Source organism: Garra rufa, chromosome 6, assembly GCF_049309525.1.
Source record: "Garra rufa chromosome 6, GarRuf1.0, whole genome shotgun sequence".
Lineage (NCBI taxonomy): Eukaryota > Metazoa > Chordata > Actinopteri > Cypriniformes > Cyprinidae > Garra > Garra rufa.
The window spans coordinates 32170280-32194553 of record NC_133366.1 but is presented as its reverse complement, the minus strand read 5'-3'; the positions used below and the strand labels follow the sequence as shown (position 1 = coordinate 32194553).

Sequence of the window (24274 nt, the reverse complement as noted above, 5' to 3'; positions counted from 1 at the left end):
TTAGAACTGCCTACCTAACACAACTGATGTATACAGATTAATACATTCTGATCCTGTTTCACTCTGTAATGGACGGATGAATGCATCCATTCACTCATTCTTTATCTACACCAGAAACACATTGTTATGCAGCTCATAATTCCAGATTAACCAGATTTCACCTGTATGAAAGGTGACATTTTTGACTACGTTTTTACATAGACAGACAGCTGACTCCTGAATGTAGTCAAGCATGTTAAGAGTTGCAAGAGTTAAAATGACTCAACAACCATTTTTTGATAGCACAGTCTGCTTGAAATCTAAGGAAATATCTGATCTATTAAAACAAAAATCGTATTTGAAAGCCCACAGTCATATGACATTTGACAGCTAATGTTGATATATACACCGGTGATGTCGTAATGCTTTGTAAATGTTGACACAAATCGAAAACTTTACAGGCCTGTTTGATATGTCGACCTTTGTCATGCCCTTAAAAGTTAAGTCATCAGACCCTCCTTCTTGTTTAATATTAACTCTATCTGCACTCTTCCAAAACAATATTTCCAACCATCTAAAGGGATTGTTTAGTTTCTCAAACGTTACAACAAACTAATTTGAAGATATGGGTTACTTTGTTGTTTTAGATAGATAGATAGATAGATAGATAGATAGATAGATAGATAGATAGATAGATAGATAGATAGATAGATAGATAGATAGATAGATAGATAGATAGATAGATAGATAGATAGATAGATAGATATTAGACTTATTGCTTGTTTCTTCTGGCTGCTGTCTGACCCTCAGTTTTTCACGTGTCTAACAGGAATGCAAATGCTACCTTGCAAATTCAAGTCACTCTGCAAGATATTACACTGTGTGAATCCCATTTTACACCATCTTTGCCTTATGGGAGACCAGACTCCTTCATCTTTAGCTTCATATCTCTCTTTTTTGTAAAGAGAGAAGCACGGAGGTGTGGCTACAGCTCTCCAGAGACAGGTATACCGGAAACAGAGGGGGAGGGTTTACCTGCATGGAGTTAGTGTACACAGCAATAGCAGCAACACTGCACCTGTTCCTCTTCCCAGACTTTCCCCTTTTCTGTCTCTCTCTTTCACCTCTACACCAGACAGCCAAACAAGAGGGAGCAGTGAGGGGTCAACATGGATCCCAACCAGGCCAGTGGGAATGACAGAGAGAATGAAAAGGGGGAGAAAAAAGAGAAGGATAAAGGCATTAAAAGAAGAAACAGACTTTTTATAAGATACCTGGAAAGGAGGAAGACAGATACTATTGTGGATGATGACGCTTCCAAAGGTGACATCAGCATCTCAACCTTGGTGAGAAGGAGCTATTCTGACAAGACAGAGTATAGTGCTAAACTTAAAGGTAATTTTCTTTTTGTCACAATTAAATATGTGATTACTCAGCTGATTTGTATGAAGTAGTGTTCTCTTATAGTGGTTAAACATAAAGTATTTTTGTAGTAAAGCCTTGCTAACCTTTGAAGGAAAGTTGTAGAGCTAACACCAACACGTTTTTACCTAGTCACCTATTTTTGTCATCCTTCAGCAGCAGTAGGTTAGCACAGAGTTGGCTTTATATCAATTATACTCTTGTAAAGCCTCCCATCTCAAATTCCATTAGATCTTTGTATGGTGCAGAGTAAAAAAGAGGGCATGTGCTGATGCTTAGCACCTGTTGCGTTGTTACGTTACAGAGAAAGATCTATTCCCACTGGACTGATGTCACATATGCAAACTGAACCTCGGCCACAGTGCTGAACATGGCTGTGGAACAGTCGTAAACAAGCTCAGCCACAGTGCCATGTTGTTTACTTTATCAGGAAGTTTCTAGTTATCTACTAATCTTTTGTTAGTTTATTCCGCATTGCACTCTTTTTGAATTATTAGAGCATTTACCTCAGTGTACAAGAAATATTGTAAGAAATATACACTTCATTCAATGATTTTCTTGTGAACATCATGTCACAGTCTGGTTGTGCTGATATGTCAGTGTCATCATAATCTTAACTTGAAAATGACATCACTTTTGAAAAACTAGTTTAACAGCTTCTAGCAAACAGGGAATGAAGCTGTTCAGGACAGCCAAGTCATGACATTGAGGACATCTTACAGCTATGAGGACAGTCTTGTCATACAAGCTTCTTAGTTTGCAGACAATAGCCCTTATATAAACAAAATGAGCTGTCATTCATTCAATTCACGTGAAGGAGAATTCCAAGACTTCACAAATGTACCTTTAAAAAGCAAACAAACCATTTTACGTACTGGTTACGTACTGAAACGCTGACAAAAAGGAATATGTCAGCAGTATTTTTCTAAAGAACCATTAGCAATCAGACCTTCAAATAATTTTTGTTAGTTATTCAAATTTAAAATCCTACTTCTAGATATGAATATATCTGCAAATGTTTCCAGTGCAGTGATGTAGTCCATTTTATAAATTAAAAAATAAACTCAAAATTGAGGCATTTAGCCATGTTTAAACCTATATATTTATATTGCTTAGTATATCAGCTGTATGTCATGTGGCACATTTCAAGTCAAATATGATGACATCATTGAGGAAATGTTGATCCCTGAACAGGAAGTTCTCATAAAACTGAGTGTACTGGATCATTCATACGCTAGTAAAACAATTAGTTCTTTGAAAAAAGAACTGTTTAATAAGTGACTGTGTTTGAAATATGATATTTTCATGTCTGTCCCAAAAGAAAAAAAAATGTCTAAAGCAAACACATGATCACATGAGACACAAGCTCGTAATGGGCACTTGCAGGGCAGGTTCCACTTATGTGTGTGTGTGTGTGTGTGTGTGTGTGTGTGTGTGTGTGTGTGTGTGTGTGTGTGTGTGTGTGTGTGTGTGTGTGTGTGTGTGTGTGTGTGTGTGTGTGTGTGTGTGTGTGTGTGTGTGTATAAGAGATATGTTTGCATCCTGTATGTTTACATTGTGTTACTGAGTCAAACCAAGCAGAGAGAGTTGGATGGGAGCCTTGCTTGAGGCTTTCAGATGATTGAAGATAATTAAAATAAAGTAGGCAAATCATTATCGATACAACACAAAGAGCTCACCCAGAGCTTGCAGCAAATCTCCAAGCTTGAGTTCAGTCAGGTCACGTTTTCCTGCAGAAATGTGATCTGTTCTGCATGGCACAGGTTTCCATTAGCCGGCCTTCAGTGAAAAGTCTGTGAAAGGCTTTGTGTTTTCCTTTCTGGCAGTCTAAATTACTCAGGTGGTTAAAATGCAGCTTCACTAGAGAATAATGTATTACTGATTAAACATTTGCTATGAGGAATCCTGCATTATACTCTTAAAAATAAAGGTTATTTATTGGCATCGATGGTTCCTTGAAGAACCTTAAACATCCATGGAACCTTTCAAATGCAGAAAAGGCTCTTTATAGTAGAAAAAGGTTCTTTAGATTTTTAAAATGTTCTTCAAAATGGTTCTTTTAAGAACTGTTAAGTGAAAGGTTCTTTGCGGAACGGAAAATGGATGTTCTAATGGCATCACTGCAAAAACACCCTTTTTGAACCTTTATTTTTAAGAGTGTAGCTTGAGTTTGGTGTCATGTGTCCCTCTTTTCTGAATAGTGAACATGTTATGATGATTTGTAGGGTAGAGATTTGTTATATGATTCTGTGTGAATGGGATGAGTGAAATACAACTCCTCTATTGTCATAACCAAACTCTTTGTCTAAGACTTGCTCCTCAGATGTCTGCACACTGCACATTTTTTCACACAGAATAAGTCACAGTTTTGTTTCCTGGTTAATTAAAACGATTGAATTCTAAACTTTAAGTGTAAAATGTAGGATTGGGTTGCTTTAGAAGTGTCATTACCATGTAATGCAAAATAATATCCGCACATTATTGCAATCATTTCCTTATTTAGCCTACATCTGATAATATTGACATTTGGTCTAATGATTAGTCTGTATAAACATTAAATTTATCTCTGGGATGTGCAGGTACTAAAATATATAAGGCCTAGACAGCAATCACATCACAAAAAGTAATATGACACCTGGCCCCACCTTTGCCAGTAGCCTCTCTCTGCTTCTCTCTGTAAGAGGAAGTGTCATATTGAGGTGGTCAGGAAACAAAGAATCATCTCACTTCCCAAAGTACATACCTGCTTTGTTTAACTTTCTAATTGCCAGCAGCAAGACATAAATATTTAGATTTGAATCCAGTTTTTTACATATTCCGTTTTGATGATTCATAATGAAAATACTGTAATGTAATTATTCATTTGTGCAACTATAATAGTGGTCAATACCACTCTAGGTCAGTTTTTCAAATGCAAATTGCATTTTTTTACTAAACATGTACTAAACAGATTATGGCAGTCATGAGTTGTAAAAATATACAGGCAATACACTATTCCACAATACCACAATTTCTAGCAACCACAGCTTTCATTTTTCATCATGAATTTAACAAGATTCAACTGTCTACACTACCAGACAAAAGTTTTTGAACAGTAAGATTTTTAATGTTTTTTTTAAAGAAGTCTCTTCTGCTCACCAAGCATGCATTTATTTGATCCAAAGTACAGAATTTTTTTTTTTTTTTTTACTATTTAAAAAAAAAAAAAAAAAAAAAAAAAAAATTGAATATATTTTAAAATGTGATTTATTCCTATGATTTGAAGGCTGAATTTTTTACCATCATTACTCAAGTCACATGATAATCTTCAGAAATAATTGTAATATTCTGATTTGCTGCTCAAAAAAAAAAATTAATATTATGTTGAAAACAGCTAAGTGGAATTTTTCAGGTTTCTTTGATGAATACAAAATTAAATAGAACAGCATTTATCTGAAATAGAAATATTTTGTAACATTATAAATGTCTTTATCATCACTTTTGATGCTTATAAATAAAATTATTTATTTCTATAATTTCTTTCTCAAAAAATATATATACTGACTCCAAGCTTTTGAATGGTATATAGTGTATAATGTTACAAAAGCTTTTTATTATTTCAGATAAATGCTGCATCTTTCTATTCATCAAAGAATCCTGTTTTAAATATTGATAATAATAATAATAATAATAATAATAATAATAATAAATACTTCTTAAACATCAAATCAGCATAATAGAATGATTTCTGAAGGATCATGTGACACTAAAAAACTGGAGTAATGATGCTGAAAATTTAGCTTTGATCAGAGGAATAAATTACATTTTATTTTATTTATTTATTTATTTATTTTTTATTAGAATATGCAAGATGTACATAAATTGGGATCACAAACAGGGAAAGCAAACAAACAAACAAACAAACTAAACAAAACAAAAAAAAACAGACAGGCAAAACAAAACCAATACAGTCAGGAACTGACAGATGCGTGCGTTTGTGTGTGTGCGTGTGTGCATGTAAAGGTAACTGGGTGGACATGTCACAGTACATACTTTGGAAAACATACAAATAAACATACATACATAAACATGTATAAGTCAGTACATGAAAACAAATAACATAGATATAAATAAAACATAAAATATTAATATAAAGAAATCAATCAGTGGTAAGGAGTGACTACTAATACTACAGCTACTACAACGTCTACTACTACAACTACTACTTCAACAACCACAACTACTACTACAATCTCTATTTCTACAATAACTGCTACAACTACTACACCCACAACTACTACTACAATCTCTACTACTACGATAACTGCTACTACTACTACATCAGCAACTTGAATAATGATAATGGTATAAATACTTGATAATAATGATAATAAGATAACAGGAGGACAATTCAGAACAGTAATAATAGTAATGATAAAAAAAGTATAAGTAATAATATTAATGATAGTAATGAAGAGGTGAGAGGAGGTTGGGAAATCAGGAAGAGGACAAATAATAATAATAATAATAATAATAATAATAATAATAATAATAATTAGAAGAAAAGGAACGAGCAGAAAAAAAGAAGAGAGAAAAAAAGGAGGCAATAGAAATAAGGAACAAACAGTAGAAAAAGTAGTAGAAGAGGAGGAAGGGAAGGGGAAAAATAATAGAGAGATAAGACGCAAAGGAAAATAATAGTAATAATAATAATAATAATAATAATAATAATAATAATGATATTAATAATAATAATAAAAAAGTAAAAACAAAAAAACAACATTACAATAATAATAATAATAATAATAATAATAATAGTAGTAGTAGTAATAACAAGATTGAAAGAGGTAAATAGTGATAATTATAATATACTCATATTGATAATAATAATAAAACATCAACATTAATAATTATATGGGGAGGTGGAAGTTATATGATCAGCATAAATATACAATATAATATAAATTACATTTTAAAATACATTCAATTAGAAAACAGTTATTTTAAATTTATTTAAAAAATATTTCAAAATGTAACTGTTGTTGTACTTGATCACATAAATGAAGGCTTGGTGAGCAGAAGAGACTTCTTTAAAAAACATTAAAAACCTTACTGTTCAAAAACTTTTGACTAATACTGTAACAAAATCTAAACCGCATAATTTTTTTGCTTCCTCGCATCAGAGAAAATGTCTCCCCATGATCTCTCCTCACCCACGTCCCCAGCCATGGATCCAGAAGAGATCCGCCAACGGAGGATGATAAAAAGGTCAAAGGTCATTGAGGAGCTGGTAAGGACAGAGGGAGACTATCAGAAGGACTTGGAGCTCTGCATAAGCGAGGTGCTGCTTCCTCTAAGAGCAGCCCAGGCACGTTCACAGTCCCACAACCATATTTCCATAGAGATGTATTATTTCAAATGATATTGAAATTTCTATATTAACATCTTGTTTGGTGCATTGATTTAAATGGGGTCTGATGTTTTGTTTGTTTTTTATAGGTGGTGGATATAGATAGACTGTTTACCAACATTGAGTCTGTGTGTGTTGTCTCTGCTGAGCTGCTCCAACGGCTGAGAGATGCAACAGCTGACCCTGACCCTGAAACACAACACATAGGTCATTTTAAAAAAAATTAAAAATTTCATTCAGTCATAATTGACTAACAAGCAATAACAAACAAAAATGTTGGCTATTATTAATGTAAAGCAACAACCAACATTATAAATTAAGATTACTTTATTCATGTTTATTATTAACCTAAATATTAATAAAATTATTAAACCCAATAAAAATAATGTTAATGTCTACAGTCGTGGCCAAAAGTTTTGAGAATTACATAAATATTGGAAATTGGAAAAGTTGCTGCTTAAGTTTTTATAATAGCAATTTGCATATACTCCAGAATGTTATGAAGAGTGATCAGATGAATTGCATAGTCCTTCTTTGCCATGAAAATTAACTTAATCCCGAAAAAAACTTTCCACTGCATTGTTAAGAAGGCTTCAGGGCGTCCAAGAAAGTCCAGCAAGCGCCAGGATCATCTCCTAAAGAGGATTCAGCTGCGGGATCGGAGTGCCACCAGTGCAGAGCTTGCTCTGGAATGGCAGCAGGCAGGTGTGAGTGCATCTGCACGCACAGTGAGGTGAAGACTTTTGGAAGATGGCCTGGTGTCAAGAAGGGCAGCAAAGAAGCCACTTCTCTCCAAAAAAACATCAGGGACAGATTGATCTTCTGCAAAAAGTATGGCGAATGGACTGCTGAGGACTGGGGCAAAGTCATATTCTCCGATGAAGCCTCTTTCCAATTGTTTGGGGCATCTGGAAAAAGGCTTGTCTGGAGAAGAAAAGGTGAGCGCTACCATCAGTCCTGTGTCATGCCAACAGTAAAGCATCCTGAGACCATTCATGTGTGGGGTTGCTTCTCATCCAAGGGAGTGGGCTCACTCACAATTTTGCCCCAAACACAGCCATGAATAAAGAATGGTACCAAAACACGCTCCAACAGCAACTTCTTCCAACAATCCAACAACAGTAACAGTGAAGAACAATGCATTTTCCAGAACGATGGAGCACTGTGCCATAAGGCAAAAGTGATAACTAAGTGGCTCGGGGACCAAAACGTTGAAATTTTGGGTCCATGGCCTGGAAACTCCCCAGATCTTAAAACTTGTGGTCAATCCTCAAGAGGCGGGTGGACAAACAAAAACCCACTAATTCTGGCAAACTCCAAGAAGTGATTATGAAAGAATAGGTTGCTATCAGTCAGGATTTGGCCCAGAAGTTGATTGAGAACATGCCCAGTCAAATTGCAGAGGTCCTGAAAAAGAAGGGCCAACACTGTAAATATGACTCTTTGCATAAATGTGATGTAATTGTCGATAAAAGCCTTTGAAAGGTATGAAGTGCTTGTAATTATATTTCAGTACATCACAGAAACAACTGAAACAAAGATCTAAAAGCAGTTGAGCAGCAAACTTTGTGAAAACTAATATTTGTGTCATTCTCAAAACTTTTGGCCACGACTGTAGTTTCAAAATAAAAAATATAAAATTGTTATTATAATTATTTACAATTTTATTAAACTTCATTTAATGATTTAAAATTATTCAACATTTTATTATCATTTAAATTTAAATGAAAAATTATTTCGAATTATTTAACTACAGTTGAGGTCAAACATTTACATACACCTTGCAGAATCTGCAAAATGTTATTTTACCAAAATAAGAGGGGTCATACAAAATGTATGTTATTTTTTATTTAGTATAATAACATATTTCACATAAAAGACATTTACCTATAGTGCACAAGAGAAAATAATAGTTGAATTTATAAAAATGACCCTGTTACCTGAATGATCCACAGCTGTTTTTGTTGTTGTTGTTGTTTTTTAGTGATAGTTATTCATGAGTCCCTTGTTTGTCCTAAACAGTTAAACTGCCCGCTGTTCTTCAGATAAAACCTTCATGTCGCACAAATTCTTTAGTTTTTCAGCATTTTTGTGTATTTGAACCCTTTCCAACAATGACTGTATGATTTTGAGATCCATCTTTTCACACTGAGAACAATAGAGGGTCTCATATGCAACTATTACAAAAGGTTCAAACGCTTACTGATGCTCCAGAGGGAAAAACGATGCATTAAGATCCAGGGGTGTAAACCTTTGAACAGAATAAAGATGTGTACATTTTTCTCATTTTTTCTAAATTTCATATTTTTTTCATTTATTAATGCCTTCACAAGCTACAGAATTCTATCCTAGAATTGGTGCAACGTTAGAGATTGTAACATCAAGTCCTTTCAATGAATCTTACATGTTCCCCAGAAGATTAAATTTACCCTGAAAATTTTCACCCCCCGGCTTTTAAGGCATTGTGCATTGTGTCTCCTTCTGAAGCATCAGTAAGTGTTTGAACCTTCTGTAATAGTTGCATATGAGTCCTTCAGTTGTCCTCACTGTGAAATGATGAATCTAAAAATAAAAAAACACAGCTGTGGACAACACAGTATTAAGAATAAAGCATATGTAAACTTTTGAATGGTGTCATTTTTATAAATTCAACTATTATTTTCTCTTGTGGACTATATGTAAATGTCTTTTATGTAAGATATCTTATTTATGTCAGTACTAAATAAAAAAAAACATGTATGATTTGTAGTAAAATAATGAATATTTTGCAGATTCTGCAAGGTGTATTTAAACATTTGACCTCAACTGTATATGAAGACTTTCATATCAAACTCTGACCTCTTTAAACTTCACAAGTTTCTGCCTAAAATCCAGTCTGACCTTTTTTTAGGAGAAGTGTTTATTCAAGCCAAAGCCGTCATGGAGGATGTATACAAAATTTACTGCTATCATCACGACGAGGCTAATGCTTTACTCAAGTCTTATGAAGCACAGGATGACATCCAGCAGCATTTTAGAAGATGCATATCCACACTCAAGTAATGATTATAACTGCATTTATCTTAGATATGGGTGTAATGTTTAGGCTTAGGCTCTAAGGTTCACAAATCATTCACATTAATGATTTGTTGTCTTTTCTCTCACAGGAGAATATATGACCAAGAGTGAGTATGCAGTTTCTCATTTAAACATTGTCATAAATAATATACATCCAAATATTTCATAATTATAAATATACATGTTAGTTTCTAGACTTATCTTAGTTCTTAACACAACCTTAGAGTGTATTCAAGCTAGGCACAGGATTTTGTTGTTGCTAGTGCCAAGCTCTTTCAGTTGTGCTACAGAAACAGTAATTTATACAGTTTGTATATAGTCAACAAAGTGGAGCACCATGTTCTGTCTTTAATGTTTTCTTTATTCAATGTCATTTTTTAGAGGAAAGCCCAATTTGCTAGACATGGGCTCTCTAATCATTAAACCAGTCCAGCGTATCATGAAATACCCACTGCTATTGGCTGAACTGTGGAATGCAACACCCACGGACCACCCTGACAACAGGCCCTTACAGGAAGCTCTGACCACTGTAAAGATTATTAATATCAACATTAATGAGTTCAAGAGGAGGAAAGACATAGGTAAGACACACAGGATTTTGTGCTAACTATATCAAGTACAAAAAAAATCACCTTAGATTCCCAAATGTGACCCTGGACCGCAAAATCAGTCTTAAGTAGCACAAGTACATTTGTAATAAACAAAGATAAATATTAAGTATAGATCATGTTCTATGAAGATATTTTGTAAATTTCCTACCGTAAATATATCAAAACCTAATTTTTGATTATCAAATATTGACCTATCCTAACAAACCATACTTCAATGGAAAGCCTATTTATTTTTAGCTCAGGGTCACAAATGTTGTTCAAATAACAATATTTGAGTTTCCTTTGAATGATCTAATCTCTTTCTGTGTATCAACTCAAAATTTTAGTTTAAATGAACTCAAAATTTTAAGTCAATCAGATTAGGCTACATAATTTAAGTTAAACCAACAAATCATTTTCACAAATCAGGTGGTATATTCAGGTTAAAATGTTTTTTCTTTTTTACTTTCTTTTTGGTTTGGGAGTTTTCAAGTATGCAAATAAAGGCCACTTGTGTTGTTTCAGTGCTGAAGTATAAGAGGAGTGACGATGAAACCTCACTGATTGGTAAACTCAACAAGTTCAACATTCATTCTATAAGGAAGAAATCAGACCGCCTGACAAGCTATTTCAAGATTCTCACTGGTGTTGAGCCACAGGTATTTTAATGAAACAAGTCTAATATTATCATGCTTTTTACTTCTGTAAAGGCAGTGTGAGTGTGTTATGGCTTCTGTCTTCACAGGTGAGAGATGAAGCGTTTGACAAGGAGGAAAAACTCTTCCGTAGCCTTGAGAAAGCTGTGAGACAGCTAGTGAAAAACATCAGCTGTTATTTGCTCTATGCTCAGGTATGAATATGCATTAATAAACATGTGAAATATTTTATGCATGCAAAAATAAATGCAATTAATTTTAGCTATTGAGGTGTAGTGTTTTGGGAGGAAAAAAGACAGAGCCCCTATTGTACAATGTGAATTTGATTGCATTTCTATAAATTGAAACCATTTCAAAGCAAACTTGTAAATATTGTGTCCTCTTTGTCGTAAACTACTAGGTTATTTAGAACCTGAATTAAATAATTATATTTCTCTTTTATTGTAGGAGATGATATCTGTTGCTGTTCAAAATGCACAGGACCTAGAAGCTATAATGAAGGATCCAGACAAAATAGACACAAATGGCTTTCAGCAAAAGAGGAATGGCAGTGATCCATACAAACAGTTTGTGAGTGTTTTCCTCACACAAACATTCACTTGCATAAACTACCAAGTAAAACTGAAAGTTCTCCTTAGTTCTTTCTCATTTCTTTCTGAAAAAAAAAAACTGCAGTGTGAACTATAAACATCTCAAACAGTCAATGATGATCCTTATTAAATTTCCTCTTTGAAATTGTATACAACCAATAGGAAATACAATAATAAAAAGACAGCAAAATAGTCATCCCCAGAATGCTGAAATTCAATAAAGTATTCTCTTAACACTTATATGAGCACATCTCTATGCTTTCTTTCCATCAAATCATTTAGTTTGTAAGGCATATAAACCTCTTTTTTGTTAATTAAATGTCTGCATCTGCAAATATCAGTTTTCCCACCTTTCATCCTGTTTAAAATTTGTATGGTTTGTGTTCCTCAGAAAGATCATATGGAGCATCTGGTTTTGGCTCCTCTCTCAAGCCTGTTGGGAATGTTTGCATCACCACAGAAGCTGATTCTGAAGCGCTACGATAAACTATTGGACTACTGCAGCCAGTTGGATTCTCGATCCTCCAAAGAGGAACAGGGCCTGGCCAAAAAAGATTACCTGGCCCTCAATGCCCAGTTGCTTGAGGAGTTGCAATGCTTCAACCAAGCCGTCAGAACGATCCTCACCAACTGCTTGATTTGTGTAGTAAAATTAATTAGAAAGCTGATGGAAGCAGCCCAACCACCTATCCACCAGATACCGGTGAGTTAAGACGGTAGCAAAAACATCCTAAAAATAGTGATGTAGTTAAAAAAAACAACAGCAAAAAAAATCACAATGAAATGAAGAGAAAGTGACAGAGCCCTTCACCCTAGGAAACTCAGGTTTAAGTGTCTTGCTCAAGGGCAAAATGGTGACTTTTTGGGGGGCTTATCAGGTTACTTCTGTGGTCCATACTTGGAGTCAACCTACAACCTTTGTGTTATCCAAAACCTTTAGTCTATTATATTCGAAGCATAAAGGATCTTCAGGCATACAATATAGTTTCTCACAGAACCTGAAATGGAAAAATTCACAAAATTCACAGGCTACAAAATAAATCTTATTTACAGTTACATATTTAAAACAGCAGTAATGCAGCTAAATACCCTGTTGAAAAAAACAGCATATGCTGGTGAGGTATGTTTTGGTGCTGGGATGCTGGTTTTAGCTGGTTTATGCTGGTTAATGCTGGTCCTTAGCTGGTTAATGCTGGTCCTTTGCTGGTTAATGCTGGTCCTTTGCTGGTTAATGCTCATCCTTTGCTGGTTTATGCTGGTCCTTTGCTGGTTTATGCTGGTCAAGGACCAGCATAAACCAGCAAAGGACGTGATGTGATTGGTTGTTTGACATGTCGGTCAAACGGCCTTATGGGCGGGCCTCGGCCAATGAAAGCTGCCATGGATTCCATGGATTCTGACTACGCGAGACTAAAACATACCTAACAAGCATATGCTGTTTTTTCAACAGGGTACAGTTCAAAATTCAGTAGAAAACAACGGTATGTAATTTTTTTTACCCTGATATTCAGTTTCAAAGTTACTCTGAGGGTACACTTATGTCTAATAAGCAAATGGCTTCTGAGTATTCCCCACATTCTTTCCCAGGCCCTGTTTACACTAGTGTGTTTTAGTTTTAAAATGGCATTTTAAAATGAAAACGATTCTCATCTACACTGGCGTTTTCACAGCATTTCAGAAACGATCTCAGGTCCACACTTTTCGAAAGTCTCTGTTTTTGATGGTCAAAAATGCCAGAGTAGTGTAAACGACAGCCGTAATTGTAGCAAAAGTTGTGTGTTTTAAAACGAAAATGCACTAGTGTAAACATAGTCCCAAACGTCTGTTCTGAAAGTATGTACATTTGGTGAGAGGGTACGAAATTCCCCAAAAAAGGTCGAATTGATTTACAGCAGCAACAAATGCACATACACAGCAATCCACTGTAATTAACTTTATAAGAGTGAATTCTACTCACGTAATTGTATCAATAATGCACAAAACTACATACAGTTTCTTTAATATTGTGCACCATTATTTTAGTGTTTTTTAGGATTGTAATTAAGATTATGTAAATGTAGGATTTATTATTCCCCTGGAAGTTTTCTGCAGTATGTTCAATATTCTGTCACGGATGTTTAATACAACATTTTAACCATTGCACTTGTCTTCTAGGTTCCCTTGTCAAACTTTAGTGAAGTCCAAAATTCAATCATGGAGGAACTGAGCAACCTTGGATTCTTCAAAGAAAATTCCCAAAAGCTGATGGAGCGCAAAGTGAGCTTTGAAAAACGGGACAAGAAAATGGTAGGAATACAAATGATAAATATAGGTAAATCCATAAGGTCCTATTAAGGTCCCAGCTGACTGGAAAATTCTCTTCAGGTTCCAGAGATCCCCAGACAAACAGAGGAGCACAGAACCTGGCTCCTGGAAGAGTTTGCAGTGGATCGGCTCTATCAGCTGAAGCGTAACTGCAATGCCTGTCAGGAAAATGACGTCAGCCTGCTGGAGGGGGAGCTGGTGGCCCTGCTGGAAGACAAAGACCCTATGGGAAGCAGCAGCCGCTGGCTAGTACATACTGGGAGTAAGTCTTTTTCAAATGCCCTTACATTTGCTTTTTAGAAGAAAAATACATAATAATGTACAGTCTAAAAGAGGGAAGTATTATGAAATATTCTTAGTCATTAATTAATGTTCAAAGAAAAATCAAAGTTGGCACAGTTCTCAAAAAATAAAAGTAGAAAAATATTTATGTTCTTACCACAGGTAACGTTTTGAGCCTAAAAGCTCTTTATCAGACAATGATGGCTGTATATTTTTCTACTTACTGGAGCTGTGGTCTACCAACTTTAATTTTTCTATCTGCAGTTTTTTGTGGTTGTGCACCCACATTGAGCTTTCGGCCTGTCGGATGTGCGCACTTTTGAAATCAAAAACTAAAAACTAATGTTAAAATATAGAACCTTATTGTAAAGTGTAAACAAGAAATTTGTTTTGTTATACAGGCTGCAACTACTCATTTACAAAATTAGGACTTTTTATTTAAAAAATAAGACATGCACTTCCATTCAAAAGTTTGGGGTCAGTTAGATTAAGATTTATGTATGCTCTCCAAGACTGCATTTATTTGTTTTTAAAAATGCAGTAATATTGTGAAATATTATTACAATTTAAAATAACTGTTTTATATTTTAATATTTAAAGTCTAATTTATTCCTGTGATGGCAAAACTGAATTTTCACCAACCATTACTCCAATCTTCAGTGTCAGATGATCCTTCATAAATCATATTAATATGCTGATTTAGTACTCAAGAAACATTTATTATTATTATTATCACAGTTTAAAAATTATGGTGCTGCATACATTTTTTTGTGAATCCAGATTTTTTCGAACAGCATTTATTTTAAATAATTTTTTTGTAACAGTATAAATGACTTTACTGTCACTTTTGATCAATTGAATGTATCCTTGCTAAATAAAAGTATTAATTTATTTTTTTCTGACCCCAAACTTTTTAACAGTAGCATATGTTGTTATCTATTTGTAAATTAATTGTTGCAGAATGTAAAACTAAAATGTCTTGGTAAACCTTGGTATTCATTAGTCTTAATGTTAATTTTTACATACATTTAAACACTGTAAGTTGTATAAATAAATATTAGTTCATGTATCATGAATTAATATAAATTAACTATGAACAATAGCATATTTATAATGTTGTAACAAACTGTCATTCAATTTGTAACTAATGTTAACAAATTGAACTTTATAAAGTGTTTTTTTTTTCCATGTTTACCCCATGAACTCACATGAGAGTTTGACATTTTACAGGAGACGCCATTAACTAAAGCATTAATAAGGCTGGTGGAAAATTGGGTGAATCCTATCTGTGGTAGCACTCCATAACTTTATGGCAGAGAGTAATGAAATCCCCTTAGGATATTCTTTCATCACATGTCTATAAACTAGCCTCTCATTAACTCCGCAGAGACTGTTGCTTCACAACAGGACCAGCGTTCTGGTTGTTATGTCAGGTGACTTTATTGTCTGTATCAACTACTGTTGTTGTAGGTTGTTCAGGTCAGTGGAGGATAAAACACCAGCGATTGGTAGTAGAAAAAATTATTTAGCCACTAAAGCCCTTAAAATGCCTCTTTACTTGAAATATTTAAAGATCACAATATGAAATGAAGAGTGTACTTTGTAATTTGGTCATGAAAGTGATATTTTAAGTATATTATTTAAAAGGAATATGAAAAGTGGAATCCATGATCCGTTAGATAATTCATTCAATTTGTTCTCTCTGAGATCACGTTCACACTTATGGTCTCACAAAGCAAAATTATTTTGCTCCTATTAGGTTAACCAGGCTCCTGCTGCTGATAATGACATTTCTTTTTGTGTGTGTGTGTTTAGGTACGCAGGGCTATGTGTACTCCTCATTCCTAAAAGCCTACAATCCCCAGCGGGAGGTGACTGAGAGGCCAGATGACTTCGACAATCTGAGTCTGTTCGTGTCAAACAGCAGGAGCAGTAGTATGCGGAGCTTTAGTCCGTACAGCACTTCAGACAGTACGTCTCCTCAGTCTGGACCACAGGACGAGCCGGATACCTCTGAGGACCAACATGTAAGACACATGAAGAGTGTGGATGTGTAATACACTAGGATAGTTGAATAATTGAATAATTTTGAATCAAGTTTTAGATGGCCAACATTTTACGGGAACAGTAACGTTTGATTAGTGCTTCTCCAGCAACAAATTTTCATTCAGGAAATGAAGAAATCATGATGCACTTTACAATCACTCTAAGACGTGCGTTCAGTACTGCGCATGCTCACTGCCTGATTTAGCCTGAAAAATAAGCGTTGAGGCAGTTCTTATCAGATTTCATTGGTGATTTCAAATATGAAATTTAATCGTAAGCTTGGTGAACAGTTTTGGAGAAAGTGTTCAAAGATGGCCACCGAGTGAAATGACTTGCTTTAAAAAGACTTTGCTAAGTCCGAAGGCAATTAATTTCAACTGCGGAAAGATGTCAATACACACCATTTTACAGATTCTGCGTTATGATTGGTTAGATCACCTATCAATCAAACTTTTTGTGAAGGGTCAATTGTGAGTGTGATATTACTTGTTTACAAGTACTTACAAATGAAGATAATACTCAGAGACATACATATTAGACAATAATGCACTTTTTTGGCCCATTTTTGCTCTACCAATGGAAATGGTTCAGAGCAGCACACAGTAGTGGCGTTTCATTTCTATTTTTTTTAAACTAATCAGTTAAGTCCATGAGTGAATGACTCACTCATAAGATACAAAAAGCCAATCATTTGTCACCTCTTACTAGCAAAACGATGTAACTTGCAGAATGGGTCACTGACAGCTTGTATAGAATACAACCATAAGTGGTGTAAAATGAACAGTGAAATGTCCCAGTGCTGTTGCTTTAAATATCAGCACATTTCGAATGCCACTCAGCCAATCAAATTAAAGTAGACCAGAATTAACTTGTATAAAAAGGTGTATAGGGCATGAAATACATTCACAGACAAAACATTTTTGAAAGATTTTCTGAAAATCTGAGAAAATATAGTTTAGACTTAAAGGGATAGTTCACCCAAAAATTAAAAAAATTCTAGGGCTGCTCCCTAACAGTCGTCAAGAAGAGGCTTGGTCGAACAAAATTTTATTAGTCGCTTAGTTGCACAAAAAATCCATGGGAAGTGGTGAAGTCATGCAGTCTGTGCATGCGGACAGACCTTTAACTGCTGCATACTGGTAATATACTACATCGGGCAGGACATCCAAACGCTCACCTATCATTTATCTCAAATATTTTTCTTTTGAAAGATGTATGTAGTAGCAACTTTACATTGTATCTAATGTTAACCCAAAAAAATTGTGCGCTATTAAAGTGTCTATGCGGATTGTGGAAGCTGAATAGGGGCACGCTCACTGCAAGACAAATGGAGGCGCCGGTGCGATCACTTGCTCTTAATGCTCTGTCATTTTTGCTCTGTCATAAAGATAAGAGTAATACATTTTTTGAATCTTTAAAGACTACATGTTTATTTGTGTGCACTCAGAACCACAACGAAACGTTGCGCTTTTGTAAAATAATAAAAGCAAACAGGGCGCGTTTTCTGCCATCTCAGACTCTGAGCGCGAAAACTCTGTGTATACTTGCCTTACAGATATGAAAAATATATCAATAGAGAGTGAAACGTCTACTTTTAAATGAACCAATTCAAATAGAAAACAAATATTCTCTGATTATGTAATCCGTATGAAACATGCGTACATGCACATCACTACGGCGGAGATGACGAGTCAGTGTAGCTGAATTCATCTCTTAAACCGAAAACAAAGAAAGCACTATTTTAACAAAAAATTAAGTCTCCTAGCCGTTTTTCCCTAACACGTTTATAACAATTGCCTCTGCCGGTACACTGTGGCAAACTGTTTTTGTGTGCGCTTGAGTGCTTTTGAGGCTATGTAGGCAATTAACGGCTCATTATTATGATTTATATGGTTTATTAATAAACATCCGACTAATAGTCGACACAAATTAAGATATTTTTTGATGAAATCTAAGAGCTTTCTGACCCTCCACAGACAAGGCACAGCAAGGGTCCTACCACAGTCAAGGCACAAAATCACAGTAAGGACATCGTTAAAATGGTCCTTGCGGTCTACAAAATGAACCACAAAAATAACGACTTTATTCAAATGGCACACAGAGAAAAATTTTTTTGAATAAAGTCGTTATTTTTGTTTTCTTTGTGCACAAAAAGTATTCTCGTAGCTTCGAAAAAAAGGTTGAACCACTGATATCACCATTTTAACGAGGTCCTAACTGCCTTTCTGGGCCTTGAACATGGTGGGACCCATGCTGTCTATGGAGGATCAGAGAGCTCTCGGATTTCATCTAAAATATCTTAATTTGTGCTCTAACAATGAACAAAGGTCTTATGGTTTTTAAATTTACTCGGCCTCAAATTGTTCCAAACCTGTATGAGTTTCTTTATCTCTTCCAAAACTCATACAAGTTTGGAACAACTTGAGGTTATGTAAATGATGACATAAATCCTTTTTATTACTACCTGAAGGACCTTGGCTACATAATTATTAAAACCAAAAACATTTAGAGACAGAAAAAAGTTAGTCATCTTGATGAAAGGTTATGAAAACTTATTTTTTAACATAAGGCAAACTAATGGCAAAGAAAGGAAATAAGGTCAATTTTGTTTTGCCGTTTAAAATTTCATATCACGAATGGGTAGACAGCACCATCTACTGGTAATATGTCCTAGAAAGGCTCTGAGGAGGACAAACCAAGTCATTTCAAATGAGACAAAAAGATTTTTCAGATACTCTGCTGTTATGTGGTAATATAATGAATTTTGTAGTTTAAAACACGATATCTGATCTTTAAAGTAACATTTTCTTGCATTGAGGATGTAATGCTGTCAAGCTGAATTACTAAAGAGACTAATTTCACTTTCTTTTTCACAGTTCTATGCAGTTTATGCATTTCAGGCACGCTGTGAACAAGAGCTCACACTTCAGGAGTACCAGCATGTTCGTATCCTGCAATTTTCAGACCTTGGTGGTAACAAAGACTGGTGGCTTGCTGAATCTAACGGACAAAAAGGCTACGTTCCAGCAAATTACCTTGGAAGGATGTCATATGCTTAATATTATTTTTTTATATATAGTTTTAATCTCTATCAATAGTTTTTATTTAAAAGAAGAAAAATATGAATATAGCTTTTAACTTAATTACTTAATGAAGGCCAACCCTGCACAAATATTTTTTGCACATGTGATGCTACCAACAGTGTTTGCTTGAATTAAATTGTTATAGAGAACTTGTTAATCAGATAAAATATGTATTTTAAATAACTGTATATAGTAATATTAATATATAAAAGATTATGTGATGAATAAAATATTTACGATCATGCAAATTACCACGTTTGTTTGTGGGCTGTTGTTCATTAATCTCCTACATTTCTCAAGTATTAGCATAAACATAAAAAAAATAAGTAAAATAATCAATTTTTCTAAAAAAGGTGTTATTTATTAAACACATAATTAAAATGAGCAGCTTGTTTTCAGTAATGTGGCTGGTTTAGAAAGAATGAGGCACATCTTCTAACCAAACCGCTTCTGAAAGCCTAGTAACATTCAAATTCAAGTATATTTGATTTGAAAAACAGGATTTGACTTGTTCTTTAACGTATTAGTCTGGCTTTCTCTTCCTCATTTCTTCAGTTTCTTCTGTGCTGCTTTCTTCTTCACCATCTGCAGCCGTTTCATAGCATTGAGTTGAGACTCCTGGGAAGTGGGCGTCTTGCCATCAGATGAAGCTTTTGCTCCATTGCTGCTGTTGTTGTTGTTGTTGCTGCTGCTACTACTACTACTACTGCCACCACTATTGCCCCCGTTGCCCCCTCCATTGCCTCCTGACCCACCGTTGCCTCCCACGCTGCTAGAGGGTGCCGCCCCAGGTGACTGAGATCCAGTCACAGTCATTTTCCCCAAGCTATCCCCACTGGCTGAGCGACTCAACACCTGCTTGCCAAGTGTAAGTGGAGGGGGTGGTTTTATGGGTACCGTGCTAGAGCCGTTGTTTCCATTACCACTTCCACCACTGCTTCCTCCTGAAGGTTTAGTGGCCAGACCAGATTTAACATTGGCCAGCGCAGTGAGTCCCACAGGTTTAGAGCCTGAGGGAGGTGGGGTTGATTTACTGCTACCTGGCTGACTGGTGCTCAACTTTGTACTGGAAGGTCCTACATTTGAGGTCTTGGTAAAAGCGGCCCATCCTGTAAGGCCTGGGGGCAATGACGAGCTACTGCTGGAAGAGTTTCCTGATGCCACAGATGCCTAAACACAAAAAAAGACATAATTTATTTCTGTGATGACAAAGCAGAATTTTCAGCAGCCAGCCATCCTGTTCACCAATACTATAATAATTTATAAAAAACGGAAACACTGCCTGGCCTTCTGTAGTATTACAACGCCGTTGTATATTAGTACCATTTGTTGTTTGCTTTTACTTGGATCCAGAAACAGTGACGCCAGAATTAACAAGCAGATTACTCAAGTGCAAAAATTATTCTATTATACTTAAACCTTTATTATAATCAAACAGTTATGCTGCTTATGTGTCAGATGAAAAGCATTTATTTCAAATACTAATCTTTTAGAACATTAATGTCTTTACTGTCCCTTTTGATCAATTTAATACTTTCTTGATGAAATAGAAGTATTAATTCCTTTCCAAAAAACAAACAAACATCAAGGATGGATTTACAAAATAGAGTACAAACAGTAATATTGTAATAATACGGTTTAAAATAATAAAGCCAAATTTTCATCTGCCATTACTCCAGTATTAATTGTCACATGATCCTTCAGAAATCATTCTAATATACTGATTTATTACCTTTATTCATGAATCAATATTCAAGTCTTTGCTAATCACTTTTTATCAATTTAACACACCCTTAATAAATAAAAGTATTAATTAAAAAAAAGAAAGAATAAAAATGTACTGACCACAACTTTTTAAATTGAAGTTTTTATTGTTATAAAAGATTTCTACTTTAAATAAATGCTGTTCTTTTTTTAAAAAAGGATAAAAGGTTCCAACAAAATAATAAGCAGCACAACTGTTATCAACATTGATAATAAATCAGCATATTAGAATGACTTCTGAAGGATCATGTGACACTGAAGACTGGAGTAATGATGCTGAAAAATTCAGCTTTGCATTACATTTTAAAATATACTGACATAGAAAACAGTTCTTGATGCACTTAATTAATAAAAAAAAAAAAAATCAATCAATCAATAAATATAAATAAATAAATAAACAAATAAAACAAAACAATACTAGCATTCTGCGTCTTTAATTATGTGCCGGAGAGGAAGGGGCTATTAGACTTTTCATACACTGTGAACTAAATGTGACCCTGGACAACAAAACCAGTCATAAGGGTCGATTTTTTTTTGCTTATATATCATCTGAAAGATTAATAAATAAGCTTTCCATTGATGTATGGTTTGTTAGGATAGGCAAAAAAGAGACAAATTTGAAAAAATTGCCTTTAAAGTTGTCCAAATGAAGTTTTTAGCATATCACTAATCAAAAATTACATTTTGATATATTTACGGTCGGAAATTTACAACATATCTTCATGGAACATGAACTTTTTTTAATATCCTAATGATTTTTGGCATAAAAGAAAAATGATAATTTTGACTTATACAATTATTGCTACAAATATACCTGTGCTACTTATGACTGGTTTTGTAGTCCAGAGTCACAAATAGTGTATAGTGCATAATTTTGGACACAACAGTCATTTATACATGACTGTAAAACATTTAGAGTTTGGTTTAATTTTTCAACTGACTCAAATTTGAGATCCCTGGTCCATAATGCGTACTGGTGTGAATGTTTACACTCACCTTCACCTCAGTTCTCTTAAAGGCCTGGAATGAACCTGTCGTTTCCGGTTTGGGCTTTAGTTCAGTTTTCTTCACTAGTGGATCTTTCAACATAGGTGCTGCTGTTGCCAAAGATGGGGCTGGTTTCTGTGGAGGTTTCTGGGTCTTTTGGGCCTGAGACATGAACATCACACTGAGTGTTGGTACTGTTATATTAAAGCTCTCAAGTGATATGCATCTAACTTATTGTCATAAAAATCTTACCATTCGTTTCATTTGCCTGGTGCATCGAGCACAGTACCACACTAGCCGTGGGTCATTGACATCCTTGTCAGTAACTTGAGGTTTGTGACACTCCTGATGATACAGATTATGACATTCTTGACACTCCACTAGTTGATTACCAGAAGTGACAGTCATTTGTCTAAGAAGAGAGAAAGCTGGATCAACTTCAGTGGATTCAATGGACATCAATGACAAGACAAAAGCTGTTTCAAAATGTTCATAAATCATATTATTAAGTAATATTTTGAATTAGCTTTTATTTTTTATAATTTTGGTTTTCATGTGAAATTTAGTTTACATTTTTGTGGGAAAACTGGCCTTACTGTCAATGTGTTATGCTACACCACTCACCGACAAACCACACAAGCAAGACCCATTTCCATGGCAAAGTCGTCGGCATTGGTTTCATCAATGTCCGTGAAATCTGGGATGGGAATGTCCTTGGTTTGAAAAGCAATCGGAGAGGAATGACTTTCCTGCTTTTCGACACGAGGTTTTTTAGGTGGCTCCGGTCCTTCCCCAGGATCAACCCTAATCTACATATCATATGAGCTTGCATTAGTACTTTAGGTTGAGCTTTTCCAGTTATATCATATTTACAATAATAAACAATATTGCACAATAGCATTTAGAAAGACCTTTTCCAAAGATCTCTTCTCGCTCTCTTTCTTGGTCTTCTCTGAGCTGCTTGATTTACTGCTGCCGCTGGTAATGGATGATGATGATGATGAACTAGAGGAGGATTTGGAGTCTTGTTTGGTCATTTTTGGCAACGATGCCTTGCTCACTTCGGTTTCCTAATGCATGGAAAATGAGTTACACATTAATACACCTAACAGTTAAACTCCAAACATAAAAATACCTTTTTTGATTTGATCACCTTCAGTGATGTCCTATAGATGGAGTCACTGCCCCTGGATAAAGACTCATCCAGCAGGGCCTTGAGTTTCTCTGCTGAGTCTTTGCTTTTGGAGTGAAGGTACCCCAGTCCCTTTAGAAAGATGGGGTCTAGCTCTAGACTTACTGTTCCTGCCATTGCTAGCGATTGCTATATGGTTTTACATATGACAACGAATCAGCCTTCTTCCTATGCAGTTCTGTGTTGCATACAAGAATAACCCTAGATAACCCGCATTTCTACTCGTACAACCTCTAGTTTTTCTAAGATAACTAAGCAAACTGAAACCAATCAACTCGAGATAAGGGTCTTCAAGTTTTTGTTTAAAGCACGTTTTTATAAACAGTAGTAAATCACAATATTATACTTAGCACAAATTAACGAAGTTAGCAGTGAGTATTTCGCTGCTTGAAATGGTTCGACAACCTAACAGAAATACAGTCAATAGAGAAGCCCTTGATAAAACTGGGAAACTGAAAATGGGCGGAGCTGAGCGGATCGTTTTATTGTTTTTCTAACGTTTTACTTCTTTTCTGCGTGTTTTCAATTTAAAGACAATAAACATTTATCAGTATCACGTTTAAACTATTGTCCATATGACTGCTGAAACAGAACGTGCACAGGTTTGTCACGTGATACTTGTTACTTTTCTCACCGCTGATCAAGATGGCTCAATCACAGTCGTTTTCTACTAAATATGGAATATTAAATCTAATATTACGTGGGCGGAAATCCATAAGTGGACAACATACTATCCCTTGGAATAAACTAAGTTGAATTATTATTCATTTTCTGTACAAATGTCTCTAATAAGACAAAAAACGCTTTGAGATTTGAATATGTCTAACTAGCGGATACTGCTTTCTGAGCCGTCAAGTGCCCCCTACAGGATGACAAACTTGTGTAGTGATATTTCCCGACTAGAATCTTATTTCTCTCTGATGACGCTTGTGT

At 35.0% G+C, this 24274-nt stretch overlaps 2 protein-coding genes across 2 annotated transcripts; one reads left to right on the top strand and one right to left on the bottom strand.

Annotated features, from left to right (window-relative positions):
* The first annotated feature begins 1123 nt into the window (after positions 1-1123).
* On the top strand, positions 1124-19634 carry arhgef38 (Rho guanine nucleotide exchange factor (GEF) 38). Its single transcript, XM_073842942.1, has 14 exons — positions 1124-1374; positions 6564-6748; positions 6880-6997; positions 9681-9828; positions 9937-9954; positions 10229-10428; positions 10963-11096; positions 11183-11287; positions 11541-11663; positions 12075-12386; positions 13838-13969; positions 14048-14249; positions 16085-16296; positions 19192-19634. The coding sequence occupies exons 1-14, from the start codon at positions 1149-1151 to the stop codon at positions 19372-19374; spliced, it is 2298 nt and encodes a 765-aa protein (XP_073699043.1). The 5' UTR covers positions 1124-1148; the 3' UTR covers positions 19375-19634.
* Positions 19635-19766: 132 nt separating this feature from the next.
* Positions 19767-23732, bottom strand: ints12 (integrator complex subunit 12). Its single transcript, XM_073843034.1, has 6 exons — positions 23303-23732; positions 23061-23219; positions 22774-22958; positions 22402-22561; positions 22159-22311; positions 19767-20568 (listed from the first exon to the last, which is right to left on the bottom strand). Exons 1-6 carry the CDS (start codon positions 23456-23458, stop codon positions 19942-19944), a joined length of 1440 nt encoding a protein of 479 aa, XP_073699135.1. The 5' UTR covers positions 23459-23732; the 3' UTR covers positions 19767-19941.
* Positions 23733-24274: the final 542 nt, after the last annotated feature.

Excerpts from the sequence above, each read along its gene's own strand:
- arhgef38 (XM_073842942.1), top strand. The coding sequence starts at position 1,149 with ATGGATCCCAACCAGGCCAGTGGGAATGACAGAGAGAATGAAAAGGGG. Across the intron at positions 6,998-9,680 it reads CCCTGAAACACAACACATAG|GAGAAGTGTTTATTCAAGCC; the intron begins GTCATTTTAAAA and ends ACCTTTTTTTAG. Across the intron at positions 11,097-11,182 it reads TCACTGGTGTTGAGCCACAG|GTGAGAGATGAAGCGTTTGA; the intron begins GTATTTTAATGA and ends CTGTCTTCACAG.
- ints12 (XM_073843034.1), bottom strand. The coding sequence starts at position 23,458 with ATGGCAGGAACAGTAAGTCTAGAGCTAGACCCCATCTTTCTAAAGGGA. Across the intron at positions 23,220-23,302 it reads TCTATAGGACATCACTGAAG|GAAACCGAAGTGAGCAAGGC; the intron begins GTGATCAAATCA and ends TCCATGCATTAG. Across the intron at positions 22,959-23,060 it reads AGAAGAGATCTTTGGAAAAG|ATTAGGGTTGATCCTGGGGA; the intron begins GTCTTTCTAAAT and ends TATGATATGTAG.